The 25,894-nt window shown below is 46.6% G+C and overlaps 1 protein-coding gene across 1 annotated transcript in view; it reads left to right on the top strand.

Annotated features, from left to right (window-relative positions):
* The window catches only part of TIMM50 (translocase of inner mitochondrial membrane 50), an 824,572-nt gene that overhangs the window by 665,997 nt on the left and 132,681 nt on the right, over positions 1-25,894 (top strand). The window contains exon 7 of the mRNA XM_069644285.1: positions 12,366-12,470. Within this exon, the coding sequence (XP_069500386.1) occupies positions 12,366-12,470 (105 nt within the window). The remainder of the gene's footprint in view (positions 1-12,365; positions 12,471-25,894) is intronic.

Raw genomic sequence — 25,894 nt, forward strand, 5'->3', positions numbered from 1 at the left:
TTTAGAAGACTGTAAAGAAAAAAAAGCCAGAGCCAACACCATAGTCTGAACGACCACCAGCACGATCGCGCTGATATGTCCCCGCCTTATGTAAGCAGGCTAGGGTCGTTGCCAGGAAGATGAACGGGTAAAACTAGCCCCACCTGAAATAAGTGAAGTGAAGTGTAGGGTGAAATGGTTTTGGACCAGGATTTACACTATTCCCGTTATTAGAGAAGGGGGAGGACGACCACAATATATTCCATGGCCACAAATGGACAAGGAACATTTAAAATGTATATGATATGATAGGTTATTTATAACACGCTTAATACCCAGAGGTTTCTAAACACGGACCCGGGGATCGAACCTGTGGTGCTCCGTGTTGTCTTGTTTCCAAGGCTACTTATAAGTTAGAGAGAATGACAGTGGGAATGACGTTAGCAGTGGGCGACATAAAAAGCCTAATGGCAGCTATCCTAGGGGATAGAGCTGATTACATTTGGAGACTAGCAGGGTATGTAACTGCACAGAACACAACACGTGATGGAGCACCATTTCATAAGAGAGAACCATGTGATAAAACAGTGCATTATTTGATCATGTTTTATATCAGGGACTGCCTGAGCCAGTGCAACGGCAGATGAAGAAACTGGTAGGGATGGAAGTGAAGCCATGGCCAGAAATACAGTTGACTATTGTACACCTTTATCGATGGTTGCAAGAGAAAAAATAGGAAGAAAGCTGAGAACAGAAAACAGGAGGAGACTAAGTTGGTTCAGAAGAAATTGCGAACATTTGCTATAGAAGGTGCAGCATTGACGAGTAGTGAAGGTGTGACCACACACAAAGCAGTCAGTGCAGCAAAGCAATATTGTGCACCCTATGGATCAGAGTAGGTATAACTTTTGGCCAAGAGGAAGAGGGAATGCACCTAAAGGGTGAGGAGGATTTCAAAACCCTCAAGGAGGAGGAGGATTTAATGGTGAACAGCAACAGCAATGCTGGAATTGTGGGAGAACAGGACATATAGCCCAAAGATGTAGAAGTAGAGGAGGAGGCATGCAACAAGGGGGTGGGCTATACTCCACAGTATATCACAGAACCACCGGAATATTATACCCAAGATCACACAAAGTATCAGACAAGCGCGTCACAAATGCAGCAAGCTCAGCAGGTCCCACAGCAAATACAGTTGCAACAAGGGCAACCACAGCAAGCACCCATGCAGACACAACACACAACAACCACAGCACACCCCAGTTCAGAAAGCAACAGTGTCACAATGGAAAGCAAAAAACAGGAGCTCCACAGACTTCCACACTCAGGATAGGGAGTGTGACAGTAGTGGGAGGGAAGCCTTTTACGGGTACAGGGATGAACTTATACCCACAATAGGAATGCCCACAGAGTGACTTGATGTGTTCAGTACTGTCTGGGACACCAGACCCGCAAGAGGAACCAAGGTTGAGTGTAACGATAGGAGGCAAGACATTTTCGTTCCTTGCGGACATGGGAGCAACTTGTGTCTGTGTTTGAGAGGGAAAATACCCAGGTTCCTTTTACTGACCAATTATCACTTTCTATAATGCCACTATTATACTCTTGGCAGACACCAGTTAACAGATTAGGACGTGACTTGATGACCAAACCCAACATGACAATATCTTTTACTGACAAAGGGATAGTTGTGTTAGACTCCAGGGATACTTTACATGAACGTGAGAGAATTTCTTTTCGCCTTTACAGGCCAGAAAGCATTGCGAGGCATTCCTTTAGAACCAGAAATATTTTTCGTATGGCGTCAATATTTTGTTGACATGGCTTCCTGGACTGTCCCAACATTTGGACACTACTTTTTACAGTGGTCATCCCTGCAGGGTGACCCCATTCAGAAGGTACCAGAATGTGGTTTGCAGAAGTCTGAAAGACTGGTCTCACCACAGCTTCAAGGGTCACCTGCCGCTTAATCAGAGAGACCCTTTAATCCGCAACAGACAGGAAGATGGGTGGGACTTAATATTAGATCTTTTTTTCCTCATTACCTTTTCTGTTGCAAAGCCCTCTGGTTATGACCTCAGACATTCAGGCGATTGTTGGTGGGGACCCAGGATTGGTTCATTAAGGTAGGCTTAGCCTACAACAATCACTGTGGCCCATTTGACTTTAAAAGAGGGCTCAGCCCCTCTTTTGGGCAGATCATCTGAAGATTTAGCAAGGAGTAGCAATAAGAACTCTGCATTGTACCTTGGCTGAAGGTACAGTCTGCCTTGCATCGTCTGCCAGTGAAGGAAGGCCAGGACCTCCAAGAGGGAAGGAGGATCCCTCCCCTAAACATCAACCAAAGAACAGAGGGAGTTACTGAATTCAGAACACCCTCCAGCAGCTACAGAACGGTACCCAGCCAGCACACAGCGTGCCCTGTTAGTGCCAGAGAGCCTATGTACCAAACTAAGGACAAGGCAGCTGCCTGCAACACTCTCCTCAGCTTTGTGCCATCTGCCTTAAAGGAAAAGGAGAGACTAGTGAAGAAGCTAGGAGGAGTGCATCGACAAGCGCCTACTGACGTCTGCCTTAAAGGACCTTTTCGAGCCCCTCGAGCTGCAACTGACTGCACTACTGTTACGCCATAGTTGCTCACGCCATTTGAGACACCTTGACCAGTGGTTCAGAACTGCAAACCAGCACTTAGATAACGCTTCCTGACCCCGAGCCACCGTGTAGACCAGCCTGCAGCCACCCATCCATCCATCCAGCCTCGCTCGCCCTGCTGCCTGATACCTGCAGTTGTCTCCCGTCTTGAACTCTGTCACCTAAGCTGCAAAGCCCCGTGAAACCGACTTGAGCAACAAGAACTTCTACAAGCCCAAGGTACATTGTGATTCTGTTCCCCTGGTCCTTCTCCGAAGGCCCCTAGTGACATTTTATGACCCATTGTTCCCTTTGTGTTGAAATCAAGTATCCTTGAACTATTGCTATTAATTGTTTCCCTCCATCAGTATCCAGAGTGCATCCCCTTTCCTTCTTGAAACTGTCCTCTGCATTCCTTTACAGAGTTGGTTTGTATTCTGCGGTTTGCCTAGAACGGTCTGTTGTGATAATAATAATAAAGTTGATATGTGTATACAACCTTGGCTATATGGGCAGTCCCTTTTAAATTTTGGCTAATAATTCTATTTCACTGTGTGTGTTGCAACTAACCAACGATCTACGGCCTTGCGGAGGTCAGCCTGCCGTTCCATCCACGCTACCAAACTTGGGCAAGGAGGTTTATTATTTGTTTGTGTTTCCAATCTGTTCGGATCCCTTCTGGTGTACTAGAGGCGTGGGGCTGATTTATGGTTTAGAAACCGATATTCATCCCTGGACCACTGGTGCCCCGGAAGTTGATTCGTCAAACCCACTCCGCTATCCTGTCTGTGAGCAAGAAAAGAGCCAATCGAGGTGCTGATTGGTGTACCGTGGAACTGATTGTGTAGCCCGTCTCTCCCTCCATGTCTGGTCATCCAAATATTCAACGCCCAAGCCAAGCACAGTTCCTGCATTTTACAAGTCAACTTCAAACGTCGGTCTATGTGGACCCCTGTGGTTCTATCTAATTTTGGTTCCATCACTGCATTAAAATCACCCACCCATATAATTTTTCCAGTGGGGCTTTTTATCAAGTTGCCGAGTAATCCAGTCCAGCATGTTCACTGTATTTGGTTTCGGACTATAATAATTAGAGTAACCTACTGGGCATGCATATCCCCATCACCAACCACGCCCCTCCCTCTTGGTCTTTAATCACCCCCATCGGGCAAAACCCAATGAAGCCATGTATCAGTATGCAAACCCCTCTTGAGTAAGAAACGTAGGAGGAAAAGCAATGGTGATAACCCCATCCGTGACCAAATTGTGCTTCCCCCAACAGGGTCAGATGCATCTCTTGAAGAAACGCTCTATCAATTTGATGACGTTTCATATATAACACACCACGGAATTTAGACGGGCAGTTCAAACCTCTATTGTTCCATGTCCTATATTTGATGCCCTTATTCCATGGCCACACAACAAACTCATTCCAACTTCTGAGCCTTGCGCTGTGTATCGCTGTCCCCAGCTCAGCCATATCCTGTTGCATAGGGAGCCAGAAATCGGACGAGGATGATCCCCCCCCCCCCAAACTACTGCCCCCCACCCCCAGTAATAGCCCACCCCCCAACAAACCCCCCGCACCCCAGTGGCAACACCAACATGCCAGATAATCCCACTGCACCCAAAAACAGTGATAGTCCTATGCTTCTGTACAAGGCCCGTTCTAGCACCCAGCCACCTCGGCTCCCCAGCAATGATATGTGCCCCCCTCTCACCACCTCTAACGTACACACCGCTTTGTCACCAGTCATCAACATGTATTCACATCTCACGGGGAGTTACCCCATTGTTCATTTTACCCCCCTGCATATCAGAGCCCTGGCCAACGTCTCAAGAAACGGATTAGCATCCTCCGGCGTTTGGAAGAACAGCACTCGCCCCTCATGTTCCACCCAGAGCTTAGCAGGAAAAATCATAGCATGCTTCATGCCCCTCTCCCGGAGCCTCTTCTTAACATGGATGTAGGTCCTCCTGGATGCCTGCACTTTAGCTGAAAAATCTGTAAAAAGGCAGATTGAATCCCCTTTATACATCTGTGAGCCTTTTCCCCTGGCTTTTTGGTGGGCGAGATCTCTATTATGGTAGTCGGCATTCAGCCTATTATTGGTCTTGCCGGAACTCCAGGAACAGGCTTCTTGCCACTAGGAATTCGATGTGCCCTCTCCACAATGAATACTGACTAAAAGCCCTGAGTACTGAGCGACTCTCGCAAAATGGATTCAACCAAGGTTTCCATAATCAACTGGTCTACCGATTCATACACCCCCACTATTGTCTGATTGTTCCATCTGGCCCATGATTCAAGATCCTCTTGCTTATCAGCCAGTTCGTTACAAGCCTTCCTGACTTGAAAAAGTTCTGGAGATGGTGCAGAGGATTCATCTTTGACTGTAGACACATGCCCTTCCACCTCATCCAACCTCTCTCCATGCTTGTCCAAGCAAACCTGCATGTGGTCCACTTTGCACGTGAGAGTGTCCATCTTTCCATCCAACAATTGTATACCAGCCTGCAGCTGATTAAACATGACTTTTATATTATTAAACTTGCCACTGGGATCAAGGATTGAAGATTGAGAACGCCCGCTCTGAGATTGCTCCATGGTTTTATGACTCTTTGCCTGACTGGGGGTTTCAAATTGTAGCTTTGATTGTTCTTTTCCTGCCTTGTTTGACTTTGACATAGTGCTGCACTTCTGATCTTCGGGTCGGCGCTGCGCTTCCACCAACCATTAGCCAGGCAATAGCCTTTGTATTCCTTTTATCTGCACCTTCGCCAATCCGGGCTGACCCCCATTTATGACCATTAACAAGGGGGGGTCCTGGGAGTCTCTCTGCCAGACATTAGTCCTGGTTGCGAGAGACTTACCCAGAGTCTTTAGCTCACTATCTTTCACAGAGAAGAAATATCCTAAACATATCAGTCTTTGTCCTGCCCTGGGGCAGTCCAGCACCGAAATGCCAGGCAATTCTCCTCTGAACAAGAGTACCAACAGCATCCCCAGACACGTGTTTCGGTCTGGTTGGACCTCATCAGTAGGGAGGAGCTGTGCCTCTCTAAGAATAGTGAGCAAGGGGTCCACGTCTGGATTCCCCTAGTAACTTAGGGTGAGACCCAAAGTTACTTGCATATGCAAATTAACAAGGGGGGTCCTGGGAGTCTCTCTGCCAGACATTAGTCCTGGTTGCGAGAGACTTACCCAGAGTCTTTAACTCACTATCTTTCACAGAGAAGAAATATCCTAAACATATCAGTCTTTGTCCTGCCCTGGGGCAGTCCAGCACCGAAATGCCAGGCAATTCTCCTCTGAACAAGAGTACCAACAGCATCCCCAGACACGTGTTTCGGTCTGGTTGGACCTCATCAGTAGGGAGGAGCTGTGCCTCTCTAAGAATAGTGAGCAAGGGGTCCACGTCTGGATTCCCCTAGTAACCCCATTTATGACCAACATCACCCCCTTCCGGACAGTAGGGGTACATCTGTGTCTAGAATCAATCGGCTGTAATCTCAACTATGGGTCAGAGCTAGTACGCAGTGCTTCTCAATCTGTAGCGTTCACCTTATCTACCCACATGGTAGGTGGGCATGATTGTTCTCATCTCCAACTTCTGAATGTCCGCTCACTGCCAACCAGTCTGCCCACAGTGCATCCCACAGATCAGTAATCCATAATAGCACATAGCCCAGCTTTTTTTCAGCCCCCTTGCTTTATAGCACCCGTGAAATAGTGTGTGCCCTGTGGAATCTGCGAAGCTACCTACCAAGATCAAGCCCCAAAAACTAAATTTAGTGAACTACCAAGATCAATTCAGTCCCTCCTCCAGTGTGAGAGCCTCCACACGTGGGACAAAAATGTATGGCACACCTAGCTATAGTGCAAATCCAGTAGTGTCATTCTGTGTGTAGGCAGCATCATAGCTCTCAAGATCAAATCACAACGTAGAGAAAGCAATACTTAAGTGGGCTAGCATAGCTCTCTGTCAGAGCCGCCTCCTGCCTACCTCCATTATCTTTTAGGGTGATCGTGAGCAGGCCTCCAATACTAAACAGCTGCTTCCCCACTGTCTCCAATCTTCTCATGCACACAGCGCAATGCCCCCATCGGTGTGCTCGGTGGTTTCTCCCATGCAAATCTCAAAGGTAGGTTGACACCATGCACTGTGCACCCCGGACCTCAATCTGAAGCCCTCTAGGTGCTCAATGCAAATATGTAGACTGGGGGCATGCAGCACAGCCTGTCACACACTGTAGCGTTTTCACCGGTTGTATCAGGCTTGTAGCAGCATACATCCCAATCGGAGCTACCCCCACCAAGGCTTTTGCTTCGGGGCTCAGAGGGGCCAAATGTCACAAAGTGTGGCCCAGGGCACTGCTCACCTCGAGCGCCTCCTTTCTTCCCAGTGTACTCCCGCAGCGATGGTGCTAATCTCCCAGGGCCAAACGCGCGCAGACCAGCGGAAGCATATCATGCAGCCCCTACTTTGCTCATTTTACTGCAACAATGTTCTTCAAGGGAAGCCAGGTCCCTCCTGGGTCCTCTCACATTGCACACTAAGAGGTCTGAGTTCGTCCTTGGTTGCTCAGATGTCATCCGTCATCTCGAACCCTGTGGGCACAATCACCTCACTGGATGTGCCCCGATGTACTTTTTTCCAATGTTGCGTGCATCAGCCACTCCTCGCAGCCAGTGCAGGCTGAGGCTCAGGCAGGTGCACGCTCCACTCTATGGAACGGATGGAGGGGATATACGCTATATGCATGTATCCCCGTATATATCTGTATCCTCATATATACCTGTATCGACCCGTGTCACTATTAATCTAGAACACAGCTATACCCCTGATAATTCAGCCTAGCTGTTCACATACGAATACAACCCCATGAACACCTCATCACCCTAATTAAAAGCAGCTAGCTGAGCACATTCCAGCGTAGCTGTTCACATAGGCGTTCCTCAGGCCTAGCGCAGCCAGAACCCAGTCTTGAGTGTTCACCCACCTAACTGCACACATCCAACTGATATCTTCAGCACCACACTTATCACTAGAAAGCAGCTTTCCTCCAACAACTACACCTGCTGCACACGCACATCTGGTGCACCCATGCACCATACGACACTATCTCTCTCTACTGACTTGAACTACGGTTCCTGAGGGTGTTCAACCTTCCAGCCCTTTGAGGTCATACCAATGATATATAAGGCGCTATATAAATGCCAAGTAACTTAACATAACTCGGTGTCCAGTCAAAGTGTCGAAAAAAAAAGTTTAAAATGTATTTATTTAATATTAAACGGTTTATTTTAATTTAATATAATTAAGTTAGAGTTTAAAAAAGAAAAAAACGGGGGATTGGGTGGGACCCCCCCAAAAAAGAAGAAAAAAGAAGAAAAAAGAAAAAATTGAAACTTTTTTTAGACACTTTTGTGTCAGAACTTTTGGCATTCAAAACTTTGACTGTCGAAACAGTCACTAGGAACCACATAACTCTGCTCTCAACAGGCCCCTTCAGAGCCTCCCGCTTAGGATACTAGTCTTCCTTGTGTCACCTCCACATACTTCCCAGCCCAGATCTCTGTAATCACACAGGCAGGGACCCCCAAACTTCACACGAGTGCAACTGAAGTATTCCTATAGTTGATGCTCTTGCAAATCGTGTGGTCGTGAGTCTCGAACATCAGGGTCTAATCTATTTTGGAGTGCTCAGGAGCTATAGGCTTGCAGCCATCTTGGCTGGGCTCTCTCCTCACCCCCTCCCATCCCCACTTCAATATATTCTGCTTTACTTGAACTTAAAATGTGATGCATATTTTGGAATTATTTTGGTCCTTGTGTCCAATTTGACATCATTGTGTACATAAATGAATAGGCGAGTGTATTTCAGGCATGTCGTGTGTTATGATTTTTGCAAAATGGCTGATGCAGTTTTCGCAATTGTTATGGCGTGTCCTGTGTTAGTCTAAGGGCAACGTGTGGGCCACAAATCTCATATATCGAAACTGATCATTTTTAGACATTATGAGCTAAGTGGTTCGTTTTTCAGCCTCAGTGGAAAGCTCCATGCATACAATTTGTTTTATAGCCATGTTTCTCTGCATGAACATTTTGTGGACACTTTGCCATGTTTAGTATGACTGTTCCAAATTTGACACACTGAACTCTTACTGTTCTGCAATGATGTCTACTGTTGGTCAAGCCAAGTAGTGTATCAGTGAAAACAGTAGTTGGGGCTTCACACCAACCACCACGTCTCTAGCCATGCGAAAGGAGTTATGCTCTGTACTCGACTCCACTCTGGGACCATCACAATGGGTCACATGCAGCAATTGCATTTGTGCATCAAACGTAAGGCAGAGCGCCCCCATAGGCCCTGTCACCCTCAAGCTAAAATGGCATCAACACCTTCATCAGCCCTTTCCAACGCGCTCATTATAATTAGTATGGAAGATGGCTCAATTGCTCTGGCTCCAAACCCATCAGAAGGTGTTAAACTCTCTTCTACTACTCCTCTCAATTGCCTGTAAACTGGAACCTCCGGTGCCTTTTAATCCTTACTCACCACTGACTCCCAGTGCCCACAACCTCCTATGTACAGTGCTCATCCTCACCAGCATATACACAGAATAGACGTTCTCTGGACCAATATCATCTACCTTGTCAATCTACTCAAAGAAAAACAGTCTTAAGAAATTACTGGTTTTCATGCCCTTTTCAGCCCTCGGTGGGCTCTTGGCTGATTCAGCCTTGCTCAGCGAATTTGTTACTCCCTTGCCGATTATTTCTTTTCTTAGCCCTCAGTGGGCACACAGCTTGTTGAGCCTTGTTACCTGTTGGCTGTACTGCCAGGCATGTCATTTGAGGTTCAACAGGGGTCTCCCTTGCTACCTCTGTGGTCTCCTTTGCTTCCCCTAAAAAATAGTTTTTCTTTTTTAATTGAACCCCATGTGCTGTGAGCAGCGCTGTGTGGCTCTTTGTTTCTGGAGTGGCTGGCTTTCTTATTCGGGCCTTTATAAAAATTTAAAAAACTGGGGTTCCACAAGGGTAACACTGAGCAGTGATCCTAAATAAGAAAGAATAGGAATAACAAATAATTTGCCTTTCTGGAATTCTATACAATAATTGAGTCACTGATTTAGTCTGTTCTTAAATACCTCAAATTCACAATGCAGACACAAACTTCCAAGAAGCATTTAGAGTAGAATAAGCATCCATTTTGGACTATGTATTTTGCTTTTCGTAAGTTGCAATTTTAGCATAGATTTTTTTCTGCCGTTGTTTCTGTTTTGATCATCACAAGACATTCGATCTGTGTCCTCGGTCACTTGACAAAATCCTTGTGTCTAAAAGATTGTGTACAGTGTAGAAATGTTTGACCATAGCACATAAAGTGGCCCTTGATTTCATTGTGCCACAATTAATACTTTGTTGTAGTGTGTCTATCTTTCCCATCTCCATGGCATGCCCTTCAGGATGTTTTTTGCATGTATGAGGTAACGAGTGCCCAGAGTATGGTTTGCTGTGTGAGTGTGCTGCTTTCCCTGTGCTACTCCACATTCTTTAATACACAGTTATGAACCCTCCTAGTGGTATGTATTTTGCCAACCTCTGACAAATGTAAAGTAGATCCACGCAGGCTTGGCATGTGGCCCACTTTGCACCAGACCTGCAGATGAACTGGCCTGCTGTCAAATCTCAGTTACCAGTTTAATGGTATGCACTACAGTGTAATTTGCTTTCTGACTTTGAGAACATTCAGACATGTAATTACAAATTTTTCTATAGCCTAAGATAGCTCAGTGGTGGGTTGAGCGCTCGCTGTTGCGATGTGTGTGTGATCTGCAGGTTTGAATCCCAGCGAGGCCAACTCAGTTTTCATCCCGAGTACCAATACAGGTTGGTGATATTGTATGTATGTTTGTTCTATGTAAACTAAAGTGCTTAAGCATAAGTGCTAAATAATAAAATATCATTTGGCCTTGGACATATGCTTGCATTCACAGTAATTTGTTAATATGGGTCTATACACACTGATATTAATGATACATATGGTGATCCATTCTTGTATGCAATGTATATCATATTACAGTGATATCATAACCATATTGTCCGTAGTGTACTTGGGAACAATGCTATGTGATGCCACTTCCAGTTTTGTCAAGGGGTGAGAGGTTCTGTTCCAGGAATGATGTCACTTCTGGGTGGGGTAAAATGACATCACTTCCTGTGATGTCAGAGGTCAAGGGTCATGCGATGTCACTTCCACTACCCCTGGCATTTTGGTGAAAATATGTCCCTGTACTGCCCTGGTGGTTGGTGTAAAGATCCCTGGTCCTGGAGGTTCCATGCTTTACTTCCTCGTCCGTTTGTGAGAGTGCTTCAGCGGTTCTCCGGACACGCTACCTCTGGTGACGTTGCAGCATTCTTCCTACTTCAGCGGCCCAGTCGGCCTGTGGATGCCCCGCCTTCGCCAAAGCTGCTGCCATTGCTTGCTTAGCTCTTGCTCTCAGCCCATGTGTGTCGTGGTTCTCCTTCCTCTGTCGGCAAGTCCACCTCTGTCTTCCGCATCTCAGCACTGGTTGGCCTTCTCAACTTCTTCCTTGATTTGCTGTTCTGCTGGATTGAAGCTCCTCTTGGAAACTAAGGAGGAGATCCCAGTGGTCATTCACATTTTCCACATTGTCAGGAGCCAGGAGCGAGTAGAGGCCAGTCACTAAGCCATCCATCTTAAAGGGGCCCTGCCTATGAAGTACAGGATCACTGCCCACATATCCGACAAACCTAAGTTTTGCAGGGAGAGGTGGAACCCTGACTTTAGTATTCCTTGTCCCAGGGGATGTGGGGTGTCACCCCAGTGGGATCCCACTTGCCCTGACCCTTGGGGAGGATTTTGTGTAGCAGGCTCACCTCCCTAGTCCCAAAGGGTGGTGTCTCCCCCTTAGGGAGAAGGGACGAATTCCCTGGATTCGCTCAAGCCTCTCATGCATAGTCTAGGCCCACTTGTTGGTGAGAAAAATCGAAAAGGTGAAGGACAGAGTGGTTTCATGAGCATACACCTGGATATTTTGGACTTAAACGTCTATCCAGAAAGCAGTGAAGGCATGAATACTAGCTGCGTTCCCCGAAAGTCGAACAGATGTTTGCTAGGTCATGCCTTGCTGCGCACATAAGACGCTTAGAGATCCCAGCTGTATTCCACCTCCAAGTAACATGAATTTCATTCAGGTATGTGTCCATCCCTGGCACCAAAGTCTCTGACAGCCCTGCAGACTCCTCTTGCAATGCTGCTTCATGACACATTCCACGAGTCTGGAGGAATGGGAGTGGGACGAAGTAGTATGATGGCAGTCATCCACTAGGTGTTGTGTCAATCCATGCACAAGAGTTCTGGGTGCCAACCTGTGCCTAACTGTGCGTATAGTTAGTGAGCAAGTTTGTTTGCTCGATACATAAACCAGTGATGAATAGGCTGAGGGAAAATGTGTAGGTGATTGCTGGCTGAGTTCATGCACAGGCTTTAGGAGAAGAGTGGTAAGATTCTTTTCATTATTCATTGTATTGTTATTGCATACTGCTGCCCCTCACTTAGGGTAAACAAACTTTGTGTGTGTGGGATGTATGTACATCTTCTGGTCTATCTCTGTGTTCATTTCTATACTAGAACAATAGTGTGGTCCATGTCAAGGTACTTTGATAGATGTGTGGCGTTTGTTCTTCACTATGTAACTTTCCTTCTCTCCCATCTCTTCTCAGTTAGGTACTGGCTGGCGCTTTAAGAAGAGGCCAGGCATCGATAATCTATTTCAGCAGCTGGCACCGTTGTATGAGATAGTGATCTTCACCTCTGAAACGGGCATGGTGAGTTTCAATGTATGCAGAAGTTAGAAAGCCATGAATGCCAGGCACTATGCCTGTGTGGGCTGGATGCGGTTTAATTGTGGATAAGCCTACTGCAAGAAATGTAGAAAGAAGTCCACTTCTTGCTTATAGCCCTCAAGTACTTGAAATTTCTTGTTAAACTGCAAAGTGCAGAGATGCCTTATCGACTGCATTTTGTTTGCAAATTACTGTACACTGTCCCTATATAATTCAAAGACCTTTCAATTTCCTAATACCCCCAGCCTGAAAATAAAAAAAGCAATGGCTTTTTTCTGACCAGTGATGGCTTTTTGATGAATGGTAAGCTTAGTTCACTCATCAGCAGTTATTCAGCCCATGAATTGATGTTTGCCTTTAGATATGCAGTTGTTCGAAGACCATTTTTAGGAGGAGGTATTTGGTATTGTCCGATTAGAGGTTACTGCAGGATAATTATTATTCTATTTGGGATTCGTTCCTGAAAAAGGGCCAGGAACCATAAATCTTGCAGCTACATACACAGGTAAACCAGTTACTATGCAGAAAGCTCACCCCATGATGCAATCTTAAAATAAACTCCGGCCACTAAAGATCCACTCCTGCCACTAAAGATCCACTAACACTCACAACCTCTTGCCCCTCTTCCCACTCACCATCACTGGTTGTCCACACACAAAGCATGCAACCTCATGTCCGTCAATGCACAAAATAAAATCACAGCAACCACAGAGGGAAATACTGGAGGAGCACTGAATCATCCACAAAGCCTCTTGGACCTTTACCTTCCAGGAAACATCCCATTTTACGTCCATGCCATTCTACCTGCCACTTCACATGCTCGCGCATGGAGATGGCCCTAATCTTCTATGTGCTCCTCCTTAGAACAACAAAGCAACTTTCCTCGATAAATGAAGACCTCATCACAACAGCATCCATCAACCACCCCAGCAGTACCCTTCTGGGATTCTAGCCTACCAGTGATCCCAGCATCCAAGAAAACCACAGTTGCACTTATCTACATCTTCTTCAAACTATTTAACAGCTATTTGACGATCAATTTGGTATTTCCTACATCCTTCAACAAAACAATCCCCAGCCCTAGACTGGTACCGACCATGATGAGATTCCCATCCTATTTGATCGCACACCTCCTACCCACTATGGCCACGCTTCCCTAACATCAACAAACCTACCCAATCCATCAGCCTCCGGGAACCAACCAACTGCAAACTAGCCCCCTGTCCTCAAGAACCAATCTGATGTAAATCCCCATGAGAGGAAGACCTTCCCATCCTTAAGCCCTTACAAGCTGTATGCAGGAATCTGATCATGATCACAGAAAACTCCAGTCATCAAACGCTACATCGATCCCCTAACACTACATAAGAGATATAATCCACAAATGGCTAGTTCTTCACTAACAAAATGTACAAGCTATTGCAACATATTGACAGATTTCCCCAAGTGTGGGACAAGTTCAAGACCTTAGACCAGGAAGATCTAGCTGCTAGGGAACATTTTATATTAGCTTTTTCCCCACCAAAGATTTCAATACAACACACAGCAGCTTTATCCTGTACCCTTGCTTTACTTTAGTGGGTAAATTAAGCATTTTAGCTTAATTTCCCTGTGGGGGGGGAGCACTCCTGAGCCCTTAAAGGAATAGTGCGCTCAAAAATATTATTGCAGGGTCGGGTATGTGTTTTTTAAGCATACGTTGATCGATCGTACAAACATTTCTTATGCACCTTACCGTAGTTTTCCTAATTTTTTACACATGTGAAATCAGGCAGCAGGGCGCGGCCATCTTGTGGTAATCTTACCCGTTGCTGCATCGCCCTAAGGTGAACTGCCCTGGCGGCACTAAATCATATCGCCCACCCCTGAGGCTGAGATCACCAAACCTAGTGATATTATCCGCCTATCTCCATGACGTTACTGGGCAGCGTAGCCAAACGCGCCCAGTCATCACCTACGTGTTAACGTAAGTTTACGCAGAACCCTGAATATCAACACGCATCGTCTCAACACAGCGGGTCACAATTTTGAATATAAAACTATACTTTGAAGGGATTGTGTCCTCCGACGTATTCCTTATCTTTGATAATTCGTCTCCAGCTTGCTGGCCTCGGAAATTTTGTTTCTCAGCAGAGGGCGCTGCGCATCAACGTTGTCGAGTTGGTGTCCTCGACAGCCACCGTATCGGCGCTGACGTCACCATGCCCATAAATAGGCACATGCAGCGTCCGTTGCTCAGTTCTGTTTTTCCACGCTTCGTGTTGCCTCGGAATTTCGTTGCTCAGTTCTTCAGTCAAATATACTTCATTATTCCTCGTGAATACCGACTCGTACTCGATGGCTTCCTCATCCGAACCGACGACTCTCCGGTTCGGCTTCAAAGTCGAGACTGTGGAAAGAAAATGTCGTTGACGGATCCTCACAGGATCCGTTTGTGGTGCCTGGGAGTCGAGCACCATTGTTCGGAGTGCGAGGACTGCATGTTCATGACGGCGAAAGCCTTGAAGGAGCGTAAGGGGAAGCTCGAGAGAGGTAAGGCAGTTAAAACTTCTTCAAAAGTTTCCTCGGCGGAGTCGAGACATTCGTCTCCTCGCCATCACAGAAGACATTCTCGTTCTAGGTCTCGAAGCAGTTCCCATCACTCTTCGAGATCTAAGTATTCAAAAAAGAGACGTCGAAGATCCCCTTCCTTGTCTTCTTCCGTTTCCCCAAAAAGGGTCTCCTGCCCCACAAAACATAGCTCTCAGGCTGAGTGGGAGGAGTTCAGGAAAAAGATGCTTAGCGTCTTTGAGAAAGCGGCCTCGACCCCCTCGACTGCTGAGGGTGATACCCTGGGTGAAAGACCTGAAAAGTCAAAACGCCGCGAGTCGCAGCACCCGGCAAAAGAAGCTACTCGAGAGCGTCATGAACCCTCGAGTAAAGGCAAGGTCACGTCTTCGACGCCGTCGTCGAAGATCCCTTCAACGCATAGATCTGCATCTTTGACGCCATTATCGAAGGGTTCTTCGACGCACAGGTCAGTCGATTCGACGCCGAGAAAGGACAAACCCACAGCCACCTCACAGCCAGTGGCCATACCCAGAGCCTCGATCACGAGAATGTCGCCGACAACCTCGAGTAGAATTCTGATACTCTTGAGTTCCTCGAGGCTTCTACCAACTTTCTCGACGCCTTTTTCGATGGTTTCGAAGCCTTTAACGTCTGTCGTCGACGTTTTCTCAGCCAATTATGACGAATTTGGCCCCTTCTGCTCTGGAAATGGGATTTATACCATTTCCAAGACCTGATCATTCCAGAGCCTTAGCATCTATTTATGAAGAAGGGGAGAATTCGGATCAGGGGAGACCTTTTGAGTTGCAGGGATCTGCAACTCCTGTACCAGAGGAATTTACCTCTGAGGAAGGTAGGTTTAAGGACCTCCAAGAATCCTTACATGAAGCAAGTGGGTTAGACACTTTCCCAGAAGTGGAATTTGCCAAACCAGACCCAGGGGAACATGCTGGAACCCCTTATAGAACCTTGATGGCAAGGATAATAGAGTTTATGGGGTGGTCTACACGCTCACCTGCTTTTCAGCAAGACGAGCTCAGATATTTTGGTTAAAGGTCCACAGGAGGATCCTGTGGTGCCATTTCATGCGGCATTACAAAGGAAAATATTGGCAAACTGGGAAAGCCCTGAGGTTATCCCGGCGGTTAACAAAAAATTATCAGCCAAGTATAGGGTGTCTACTGCTGACCCTGAATATTTATCCAAACAACCAACTCCAGAGAGTCTGGTTGTTCAGGCAGCAACTTCATCAGGTAGTAAATCGGCTTACCTTACTGTTCCACAGGACAGGGATGACAAGAGATATGACTCTATGGCCAAAAAAGTATTTTCTGCATGTAGCATGGCGTTGAAATCCATCATTGCTACTTGTACGCTCGCAAGTTCAACCACACACTTTGGGAGTGTGCTTCATCAGCGGCTGACTGCCTCCCGGAAGGAGAAGAAAGGGAAGCGTTTCTAAACATCATTAAGGATGCTAAAGACACAATGTGCGAATCCCTTCAAACTGGTATCGATTCTGCTGACAGCATCAGCAGGGCCATGGCGGCAAGTACAACAACCCGGAGATTTGCTTGGTTGCGAAAGTCTGGTTTTGCTCCAGATGTGCAAAGCAGACTCTTGAATATGCCCTTTGACGGCTCTTCTTTGTTTGGTAAAAAGGCGGATGATAGTTTAGAAAAGCTTCAAACATCAAAAGCAGCAGCAAAATCCCTGGGAGCTGCAATCAGTCAGACACCATATCGCCCCTCAGGAACCTCTTGGAGAGGTAAGTCCTTTCGCTTCTATTCCGCATTCGGAAGAGGCAGAGGACAGCCGGTTCAAAGGGGTCAGAAAAAATTCACCCGAGGTGGACGGGTTAAAAATGCAAAAGCCGCAGTAGGTGCCTCTTTACCCTCGGCATCTGCATCAGCCGCCTCCAAACCGCTCGGAGGACTCTCCTCACAAGACACCAGTAGGGGGCAGGTTAACTCAACATCTGACGGAATGGCGAGTTATTATGTCAGATGCTTGGGCATTGGAGACAGTTGCCCAAGGTTACTGCCTGCCTTTTCTACGCATTCCCTCAGAGTCATCCACCGGGGAACAGCTCTCTGAAAGTTCCAGATCCGCTCCTCTTGCAGTAAATTGTAGACCTGCTAGAGAAAGGTGCCATAGAACCAGTAACTGTAGCAGAGAGGAACAAGGGCTGGTACCCCCCTACTTTCTCATACCGAAGAAAGACGGAGCACTGAGACCTATCTTGGACTTACGAGAATTGAACAAGTTCCTCAGGAAGGACAAGTTCAAGATGGTAACTCTCTCTCAGATCCTTTAGGCCCTCCATCTCCAGGAATGGCTGGTATCTCTGGACCTCCAGGATGCTTATTTCCATGTGCCAATCCATCTCAAACACAGGAAATACCTGAGGTTCGCAATTGGCGGCTCTCATTATCAATTTCGAGTTCTGCCATTTGGGCTGACCTCCGCCCGAGGGTCTTCACCAAGTTAATGTTGGTAGTGGCTGCAAGTCTAAGGAGGGGAGGGATTCACGTCTACCCCTACCTGGACGATTGGCTGATCAGGACTGTATCTTCGGAACAAGCTCAGATCCAGCTAGATTATGTCTGCCACTTCCTTCACAAACTGGGCTTCTCCCTCAATTTAAAGAAGTCACAGATGATACCATCACAGAGACTCCAGTTCATTGGAGCGGTCCTGGACACTTCCCTGGGAAAAGCCTCGCCACCAGAGGTGAGGGCTCAAGATATTCTGAAGATGGTCACCAAGTTTCAAAATGCCCAACGTCTCCCAGCCTTCGACTTTTTGAGGTTGCTAGGCCTCATGGCATCCTGCATCTTCCTTGTGCCAGAGGCTCGTCTGAGAATGAGATCTCTTCAGTGGCACTGAGAACTCAGTGGTCGCAATTCTCAGGGAGAATGACAGACCTCCTTCAGGTTCCGGACAAGGTGGCTCGAGACCTTCAGTGGTGGGCCTGCCAGGAGAACATCTTGAAAGGAGAACTGTTTTGACAGCCATGGCCGGAGATAACAGTAGTCACAGATGCCTCACTCACGGGGTGGAGAGCCCATACCAACGACTTGACCATCAGCGGTCATTGGTCTCCATCGAAGTCCAGACTACATATCAACTTGTTAGAGCTGAGAGCAATCAGACTAGCGCTGAAGGCTTTTCTGCCATCTGTACAGGGGAAAAATGTCCTGATAATGACGGACAACATAGTGGCCATGCACTACCTAAACAAAAGAGGAGGCATAGGATCACTGCCCCTGTGCAGAGAGGTGATGCAGCTCTGGTTTTGGGCAATCCAAGAAGGAATCTCTCTATCGGCAGTTCACCTAGCCGGAGAGAAGAACTTGACGGCGGACGCTCTGAGCAGGCAGGGCACAGTCTCCCATGAGTGGGAACTAGCTCAGGAAGTCCTTCAGGAGATCTTTGCCCTTTGGGGAACTCCTCAAGTGGATCTGTTCGCCACCAGTACCAACAGGAAGTGCGATCTGTTTGGTTCAAGGGAATGTCCCCCGAGAGGAGCTCTAGGGGACGCGTTCGTAGTGGACTGGGAGTTTCCACCAGTCCCTGTCATTCCTCAAAGGATCAGGAGGTTGAGAAGATTCCGGAGGACCATGATCCTAATTGCCCCAGACTGGGCCAGGAGAACGAGGTACCCGGACCTTCTGGACATGTCCATCTGCCCTCCAATTCGCCTTCCACTCAAGGAGAATCTTCTCACAGAAAGGAGGTCAGGTTCTCCATCCAGACATCAGAACCCTCAACCGTCACGCTTGGCTTCTGAAAGGTTGAGATAAAAGGATTGGGACCTCCCTGATGACGTCATGGAGGTGTTGCTTTCGGCCAGAAGGCCAGCAACAAAGTCTTTATACCGCTGCCGTTGGAACAAATTTTGCAGCTGGTGTAGAGAAGAGAATATCAACCCCTTTTCATGTGGTACACCAACGGTGTTATCCTTTCTACTCAATTTGGCAAATTCAGACCTTCAAATTGGCACTATCAAGGGCTATCTCGCAGCGCTATCGATCTTCAAGCGCACTGCCGAGGAGCCATTGTATTTCAAATTACCCTTAGTAATACAATTTCTAAAGGGATTAACTAATGTCTATCCTCCAAGACCATTGCAAGTTCCCTTATGGGACTTAAATTTAGTCTTAAATTTCCTGATGGGTACGAACCACTCCACTCTTGTTCGTTAAGATTTCTCACCCTTAAAACTGTCTTATTAGTCGCACTAACATCTGCTAGAAGGGTGAGCGAATTACAGGCTCTATCTTGTAAACCCCCACATACAATTTTTCATAAAGACAAAGTTGTCCTACAGGTGAAGCCTAATTTCCTCCCAAAGGTGGTTTCTGAATTCCACATCACTCAAAAAATGACCTTACCTTCATTCTATCCTCCTCCCCATCCGGGGAAAGAGGAAGAAAGGCTACACAGGCTGGACCCAAGGCGGGCTTTAAGCTTTTACATCAGCAGACTTGCTAGGATTAGGCAAGCAGACCAACTATTCGTAGGTTACTCTGGGCACAAATTGGGACTACCGATAACAAAACAGACTATTTCCAGGTGGATTATTTTGGCCATTCTGGAATGTTACAAACTAGCAGGGAAAGAGCCTCCTCAAAATCTTAGGGCTCATTCAACCAGGGGTATCGCAGCCTCTTCGGCCCTCCAAAGAGGGGTTCCGGTTCGAGGCATATGTGCGGCTGCCACATGGTCGTCCGCACATACCTTCACAAGATTTTACAACCTGGGTTCCTCCTCTAGTCAAGAGACTAGGTTTGGCAAAGCAGTTTTACATTCTGTTAATTCCTAAAGGGAAACGTGGCGTTTTTACTCCCACCTCCAATTACACACCACTGCTATGGGAGTCTATCAAAGATGAGGAATACGTCGGAGGACACAATCCCTTCGAAGAACAAGTTACTTCTTACCTGGTAACGTTCTTCCGATGGGATGTTCCTCTGACGTATTCCTTATCGCCCCTCCCATCCATCCCCGCAGTAATACTTCCCTTGTGGTTGCAGCTTACGCTCCTTCAAGGTCAATAACCAATTCAGGCATGACTTATCTTATGCTACAAAACGAAACTGAGCAACGGATGCTGTGCGTGGCTATTTATGGGCATGGTGACGTCGGCGCCGATACGGTGGCTGTCGAGGGACACCAACTAGACGGATGTCGATGCGCAGCGCCCTCTGCTGAGAAAATTATTTCCGAGGCCAGCAAGCTGGAGACAGATTATCAAAGATAAGGAATTTGTCGGAGGAACATCCCATCGAAAGAACGTTACCAGGTAAGAAGTAACTTGTTCTTTTAAAGGAAATAGCAAAACTCTACAATTTGTAATGTACTTTTATTTCACGATAAACGCTCAGAGAACATCAGGCGCTTGCCATATTCAAGCAAATGGGTAATTATTTTCTTTGTTCTCGATCCCCAAATGTTTATCGTGAGTCACACGGTTTTCCTTTTGGGTATAAGAAGCGCATTGGATGCACTGTGAACCGCAAGGCTTTGGCATCAGCTTGGCGCTAGACCACCGTAAACGATTTGAAGTTGCTCCTTATCGCTGGTACCGCTTAAGGGCATATCGGCCCATGGCGATCGGCCCAAAACAGCATCATGGTGATCCAGCCATTTAAGTGTATCTGCAGCTGCCTGTTAAAGAAGCCATCAATTGGTATCTGGAATCGATGACAATCGCAGGAAGGCAGGATGTAGCTGTTTGGAAAATATAACAGAAATGTGTCTCAGTAGCTGTTCTTTATTGTAATTATCATTTTACCCATTAATTCTGCACCGTGTGAAAACTAATGCTGAACACAAACGTTAAACAATGTGAACGTAGAGAAAACAACGTGGAAAATAGTCTACAATTTGCTTGAGATGTTAGTGCTATGGCGTATGTTTAGCTCGCAATGGGATGCGGAAGCTGACGCTACAATTCGAAGAACACACAGATGGCATTTTAACTAAATATTAGCATAGAATTTGGCGTTTGTGGTACCTGGGGGAACCCAGATGTGGACTACATGCATTTTGATGCTGGACTGCCCATGTGCCCAGGACAAAGACAAGTACACACAGGTTGTTTTTGCTTGTTGTTGCAACATGCCACAAAGAACCATGTAAGCCAGCAATAACGGTCGGCTAATGAAATCGTGATTCGTTAGTCTATAAAATGGTCAACAGTAACTTAGATAATATTCGGCATTTCCATTCTCCATTCCATTTCCATTACATGTTCCTTTGTCCAGTTATGGAGTGGTGAACCTTATCATATTTTACGGTATTACACTCCTCCCTTCATTCATTCCTTTTGGAATCCTCCCTTTCTTCCAAGGTCGAAAAACAATTGAACCTTATACTTTGTACGATGCGTGGGTTTGCTCAGCTCGCAAGCAAAATTCAAAGGCGCTGACCTTGACTCCGAATGGGAGCTAATAACCCTTCAAACCATAGTGGATTCGAAATATTTTTGAAAACCAAATGAATTGTTTGCTGCCATCCACCAATGCCGAAATTTCTAGTAATTTAATTTTTTAGAACTTTGCACTCTGAGACTCCCATAGCCAGCCCACACACCTCTCAGCTCAGACCGTCTCCTGTTCACACAGCAAATCCCGTAAACATTTTTTACAAGGAGCTAGTCTCGAGCCCTGACAAAATGTGCTTGTACGAGAATGTCAGAGCAAGCCCTGCTGCCACCCCCTCCTGCCAGGCCGCGGCCCCCTGAACCCATGACCCCAGCTCTCTTTGAGCGCATCTCATTTCCAGACCCTAACTCTGCACCACCTCAACCTCACCTCCCATATACCTATTCTGGATTGGTCATATATTCTGGTAACGCAGACACATACCCCCACTGCGTTTGAAATCGTAAGACTGCGAGGGCTGCAAATCAAAGATCGGCCCTGTGATAAGACATCCAATAGTGAAGGCGCTCACTCCCCACACTTATCCTAAACATGCATTAAATAATGATCATCACTATACCTTTTAAGTATATATTGGAGGCCTATAAATTGCACACGTGTGTTTGTACTATCCCATTTTGGGTCACTAGCAAGGTGAAGGGTGTGTGGGGGTCTTGCCCCTGAGGTAACCTGTGGGGGTCGTGATTGATAGCTGACAGGTCTGGCACATCAGAGCGAGAAGGGGGTGGAGTGACACATGCTAGTTTAGGAGGGAATATACTGTGACTGGGGTCTTGTTTTATTAGGAGGCACTCTGGGGTGGTCAGCAAGGAAGATTTACACTTTTGGTAGATCAAAAGAATAGCTTTGGAGGGGCACAAGGTTGAACAAGCAGTAATTATCCAACAGTGGAGGTAAGAGGTGCAGGAGCAGATTTGTTGAGATGATGAACTACAACTCATGGTTTGGCCCGGTCACACACAGGACAGTGAACTCAGAGGAAGAATGAAATTAATACATTCTTTGCTCGCAACATCTTGTCTCATCTGTGAGAAAGGGACTTGGGAGGCGCAGGAAGAAAAAGGTGGGGGCTGTCACTGCTCGGTGTGTGCGGCGCTGATGAGGCAGGGGAGACTTCGCAATGCCAGAATGCGGTCTAGCCAAGAGTTGGAGTCGAGGGTACACAAAATGGAGTCCAAGTGTGTCTAGCAATAGCCTCACCCCTGCTTATGTCAGGGCCTTCTTCCCCGTGGCTGCAGAAGGGCAAAGGAGGCATCCCCCGCAAGAGCAAGTGGTCCCTTTCGCGTAGAATGTATGGGGCGGGGGCTCAATCGACCCACTCGTTCCTTACATTAGCAACAAGCCCTAACACATGCCCCCATGAAAATATAGGTCTGAATGCACCTATTTCTCACCAACAACCCCCTATGATGCGCTGTTTTGCTTAGTCAGTAGTTCCTGTGTGCCAAGTATCTTATCTAGCCTCGGTCTCATTTCTTTTGTGTGTCGTGTAATTATTCAGCTATTTGGGCAAGTGTTTGGTAAGGCAACTACATAACCCCAAAGTTGCTTTCATGCTGTTATCCATCTGACCCTCTACATGATCAGTGAAGGACCCACAAGAGCTCGACGAAACCGGGAAGTGTGAAAGCAGAGCATTACACTGTATGGCATTCTCCAAAAGGCACTTCTAGCAACAATAAAAAATTGTCAAAGAGCATAGATTTCAAAAGACAAATTGGACGCTTTATATGAACATTGTTGAACAAATAAATTGCTGCTAATCATTTGAACCGGGAAGTGAACTGTTGCACAAGCTTAGCTTTTGGTGGACAGGGCAAGTTTGCAATGTTTTGTGGCAATGTATGTGTCCACAGAACGAAATTGTGCGCGATTCCATGAGTATGTATGTCCAAGACAGTCAAAATAAGATCTTTCATAAAATCGAATTCCATTTCCTGGTATATTGGCTTGTCCACCCATTTTTTGCTTCTTTTCGTAAAGGCCATTGTGTAAGGAAGCATCCCAAAGTTTCCTGCAGTGCTCGATTGTTCACGCCCTACGTTCTCATTATGTTCTAATACCGCTAGTAATGTCCTATATTGCACCCAGTCTATGCCAAAATGCAATCTCTTGGGCGTGTACTTTAGGCACATATTGTGGAACACCTCCAAATCTCCCATGTGACAGAATTCTGAGTCCCTTCAGATCTCTTGATACAGTTTTATCAAACACGATCTTCTCAAGAGCTTTGTGTGGAGGTGAAGATGGAATCAACCACTTCTTCTTGCGTTCCTGCTCCTCCTACAAAGGTCCATGTGTGTCATGACCCTTGCCCCTGGCCCTCACTGGCAAGTCAGCCTTCCAGTTGGGGCCAGGTCAAAGGCCTTAAAACCTCATCCAAGACTCTCTTGGAGTCAGTCCTGGCGCCTTTGGCGCCAGGCTCATAACCATCATGAAGACCAACATTAGAATGGGACTATTTACTTGGGACTATTTAACTCAGGGGGGTGGGGGGTTCAGCCAACATGGAGGCACACACATAGCTCAGTTCCAAGGAACTCAGCTATGCGGTCTAGTCTTTTGGGTGTGGCAGGCCTGGGACTACTTTACCTGGACTACTTTGGGTGTGGCAGGCCTGGGACTATTTTACCTGGACTACTTTACCTGAGACTATATTTAAACCGCACCCAAACAGCAGAACATGCTTTGCGTTATTCTGCTGTGGGCAGCGTAACGCTCACCGTGTCTAGATCTTTCAGCTTACCTGAAACCAAGGACCTGCAGAGAAAGAAGGAACACTACGAAACTTACCTGGAACAGTATCCCGTCTTCAATCCATCGCCAACTTCATTTCCACTCACCTGAAGGTACGAACTCCATCATCCGGCACCGCAGGCATCCTGGAATACCATAACCTGGAAAGAGGAGAAAGAAAGACAGCATTAGTAAGCATTTACTCACGTTTCCTCCCGAATGAAGAAAGCCACACAATTCTTACCTGGGTAGTCATCTCCTCGTCAGTATCATTGCTGGAACATTACGGCGCTCGGCGAGGAACATCGCAACCTGCAAGGAGAGAAAAGACACAGGTTAGCAATATAAAAGGCGAAACAGTGCCGCGCATCACGCATTACTCACCGGACAGCATTGTGCACACCGCGCTTTCGCCTACCGGCCCATGCTCATCTTCAAACTGCATGACAACACCAAAATACCTTTCCATACCTAAAAGGAAAGAAGCAAGACATTATTATTCTAACTAAGAGGAACATAAGAACTGCATATAAAGACTGTAAAGCAGCAAACCTACGGAGTCGCAGCAGGCCTTGATTCCCACAGGGAGGCTTGCGCCAGTGAAGTAACTTGGTAGCTGCTCGCCCCCCACATCTACGCGCCTCTGCAACGAGGAGCAGGACGGAGAATCCACCTTTTACAATATTAAAGTGAGGAGAGGGCCCAAGGGAGAGGAAGGAGTTGAGGCCAAGAGAGGAAAACATAAACACAATCTGGTATTGAATCCAGCTCTCCTATATTGCAGACCCATCTTTAACCAGAGGCCTTACCAAGGGACCGCGAGAGGGTTCAAGAGTGCAAATCATCCAACCAGGGCTGGGTGGCATCCCCGTGGATACCAGGTGAGCGTAACAATGTGCACATTGGTGGAAATGTTGGTTTTCTGTTCAAGAGTGCACGTTGGAACAAGTGACTGCCATTTTTCTAGTAGAATTTCCACAGAACCACCATAGGTTTTGGAGCTCCACCAAAGATGGTTGCTGAAAGACTGGGAGCACTGTAAAATATTTTCAGAACCTTTTTTTCTCCAGCAGCTGAGGTTTTTTTGATTGATTTGGCAAAGTGCCATACAACAAATTGATGGCAAATATTTGGAAACTGCTCTCTCATGGTCTTGGCTATGTAAACATGTCTGTCCGTGGCTATGAGGTCTATTTGCATTCCCCTCGATTTGAGATCTTCCAGGGATTTGATGAAACTGTTTCTCCATGGCCACTGAGGATTTACATTCGGACACCTGCACGACCACCAAGCTCAATTTTTTTAGTTTCCATGTGCTGAAAGTGGTATGTGCAGTACTTTGCTGAACATCCGGGGCTGTCAGACTGTCCCACGCCAGTCAGCCTGAACCGTTTGTCAGAGAATGTCCTTTCAATTGACATCTGTTCAATTTTCCAAGCTTCACTAATAGCATGGAATAAATATTCACGTTGATATTTGTTGTACTGCGTTTTAGAAAGGAACTGGGGTCCCACAAATTGACAGAAACTGGACAATTTATTAAAAGTAGAGCCACTGAAAAGTAAAGCTGCTGCACACAGTCGATTTCCAGCTGCCACTTTCCCCAGCATTGGTTGAGCGGACCAAGAACATTTTGCATGGAGCAGATCACAAGTGGCTTGTATTTTC

This window comes from Ambystoma mexicanum, chromosome 2p (assembly GCF_040938575.1).
Source record: "Ambystoma mexicanum isolate Mex_15411 chromosome 2p, UKY_AmexF1_1, whole genome shotgun sequence".
In the NCBI taxonomy this organism is placed as follows: domain Eukaryota; kingdom Metazoa; phylum Chordata; class Amphibia; order Caudata; family Ambystomatidae; genus Ambystoma; species Ambystoma mexicanum.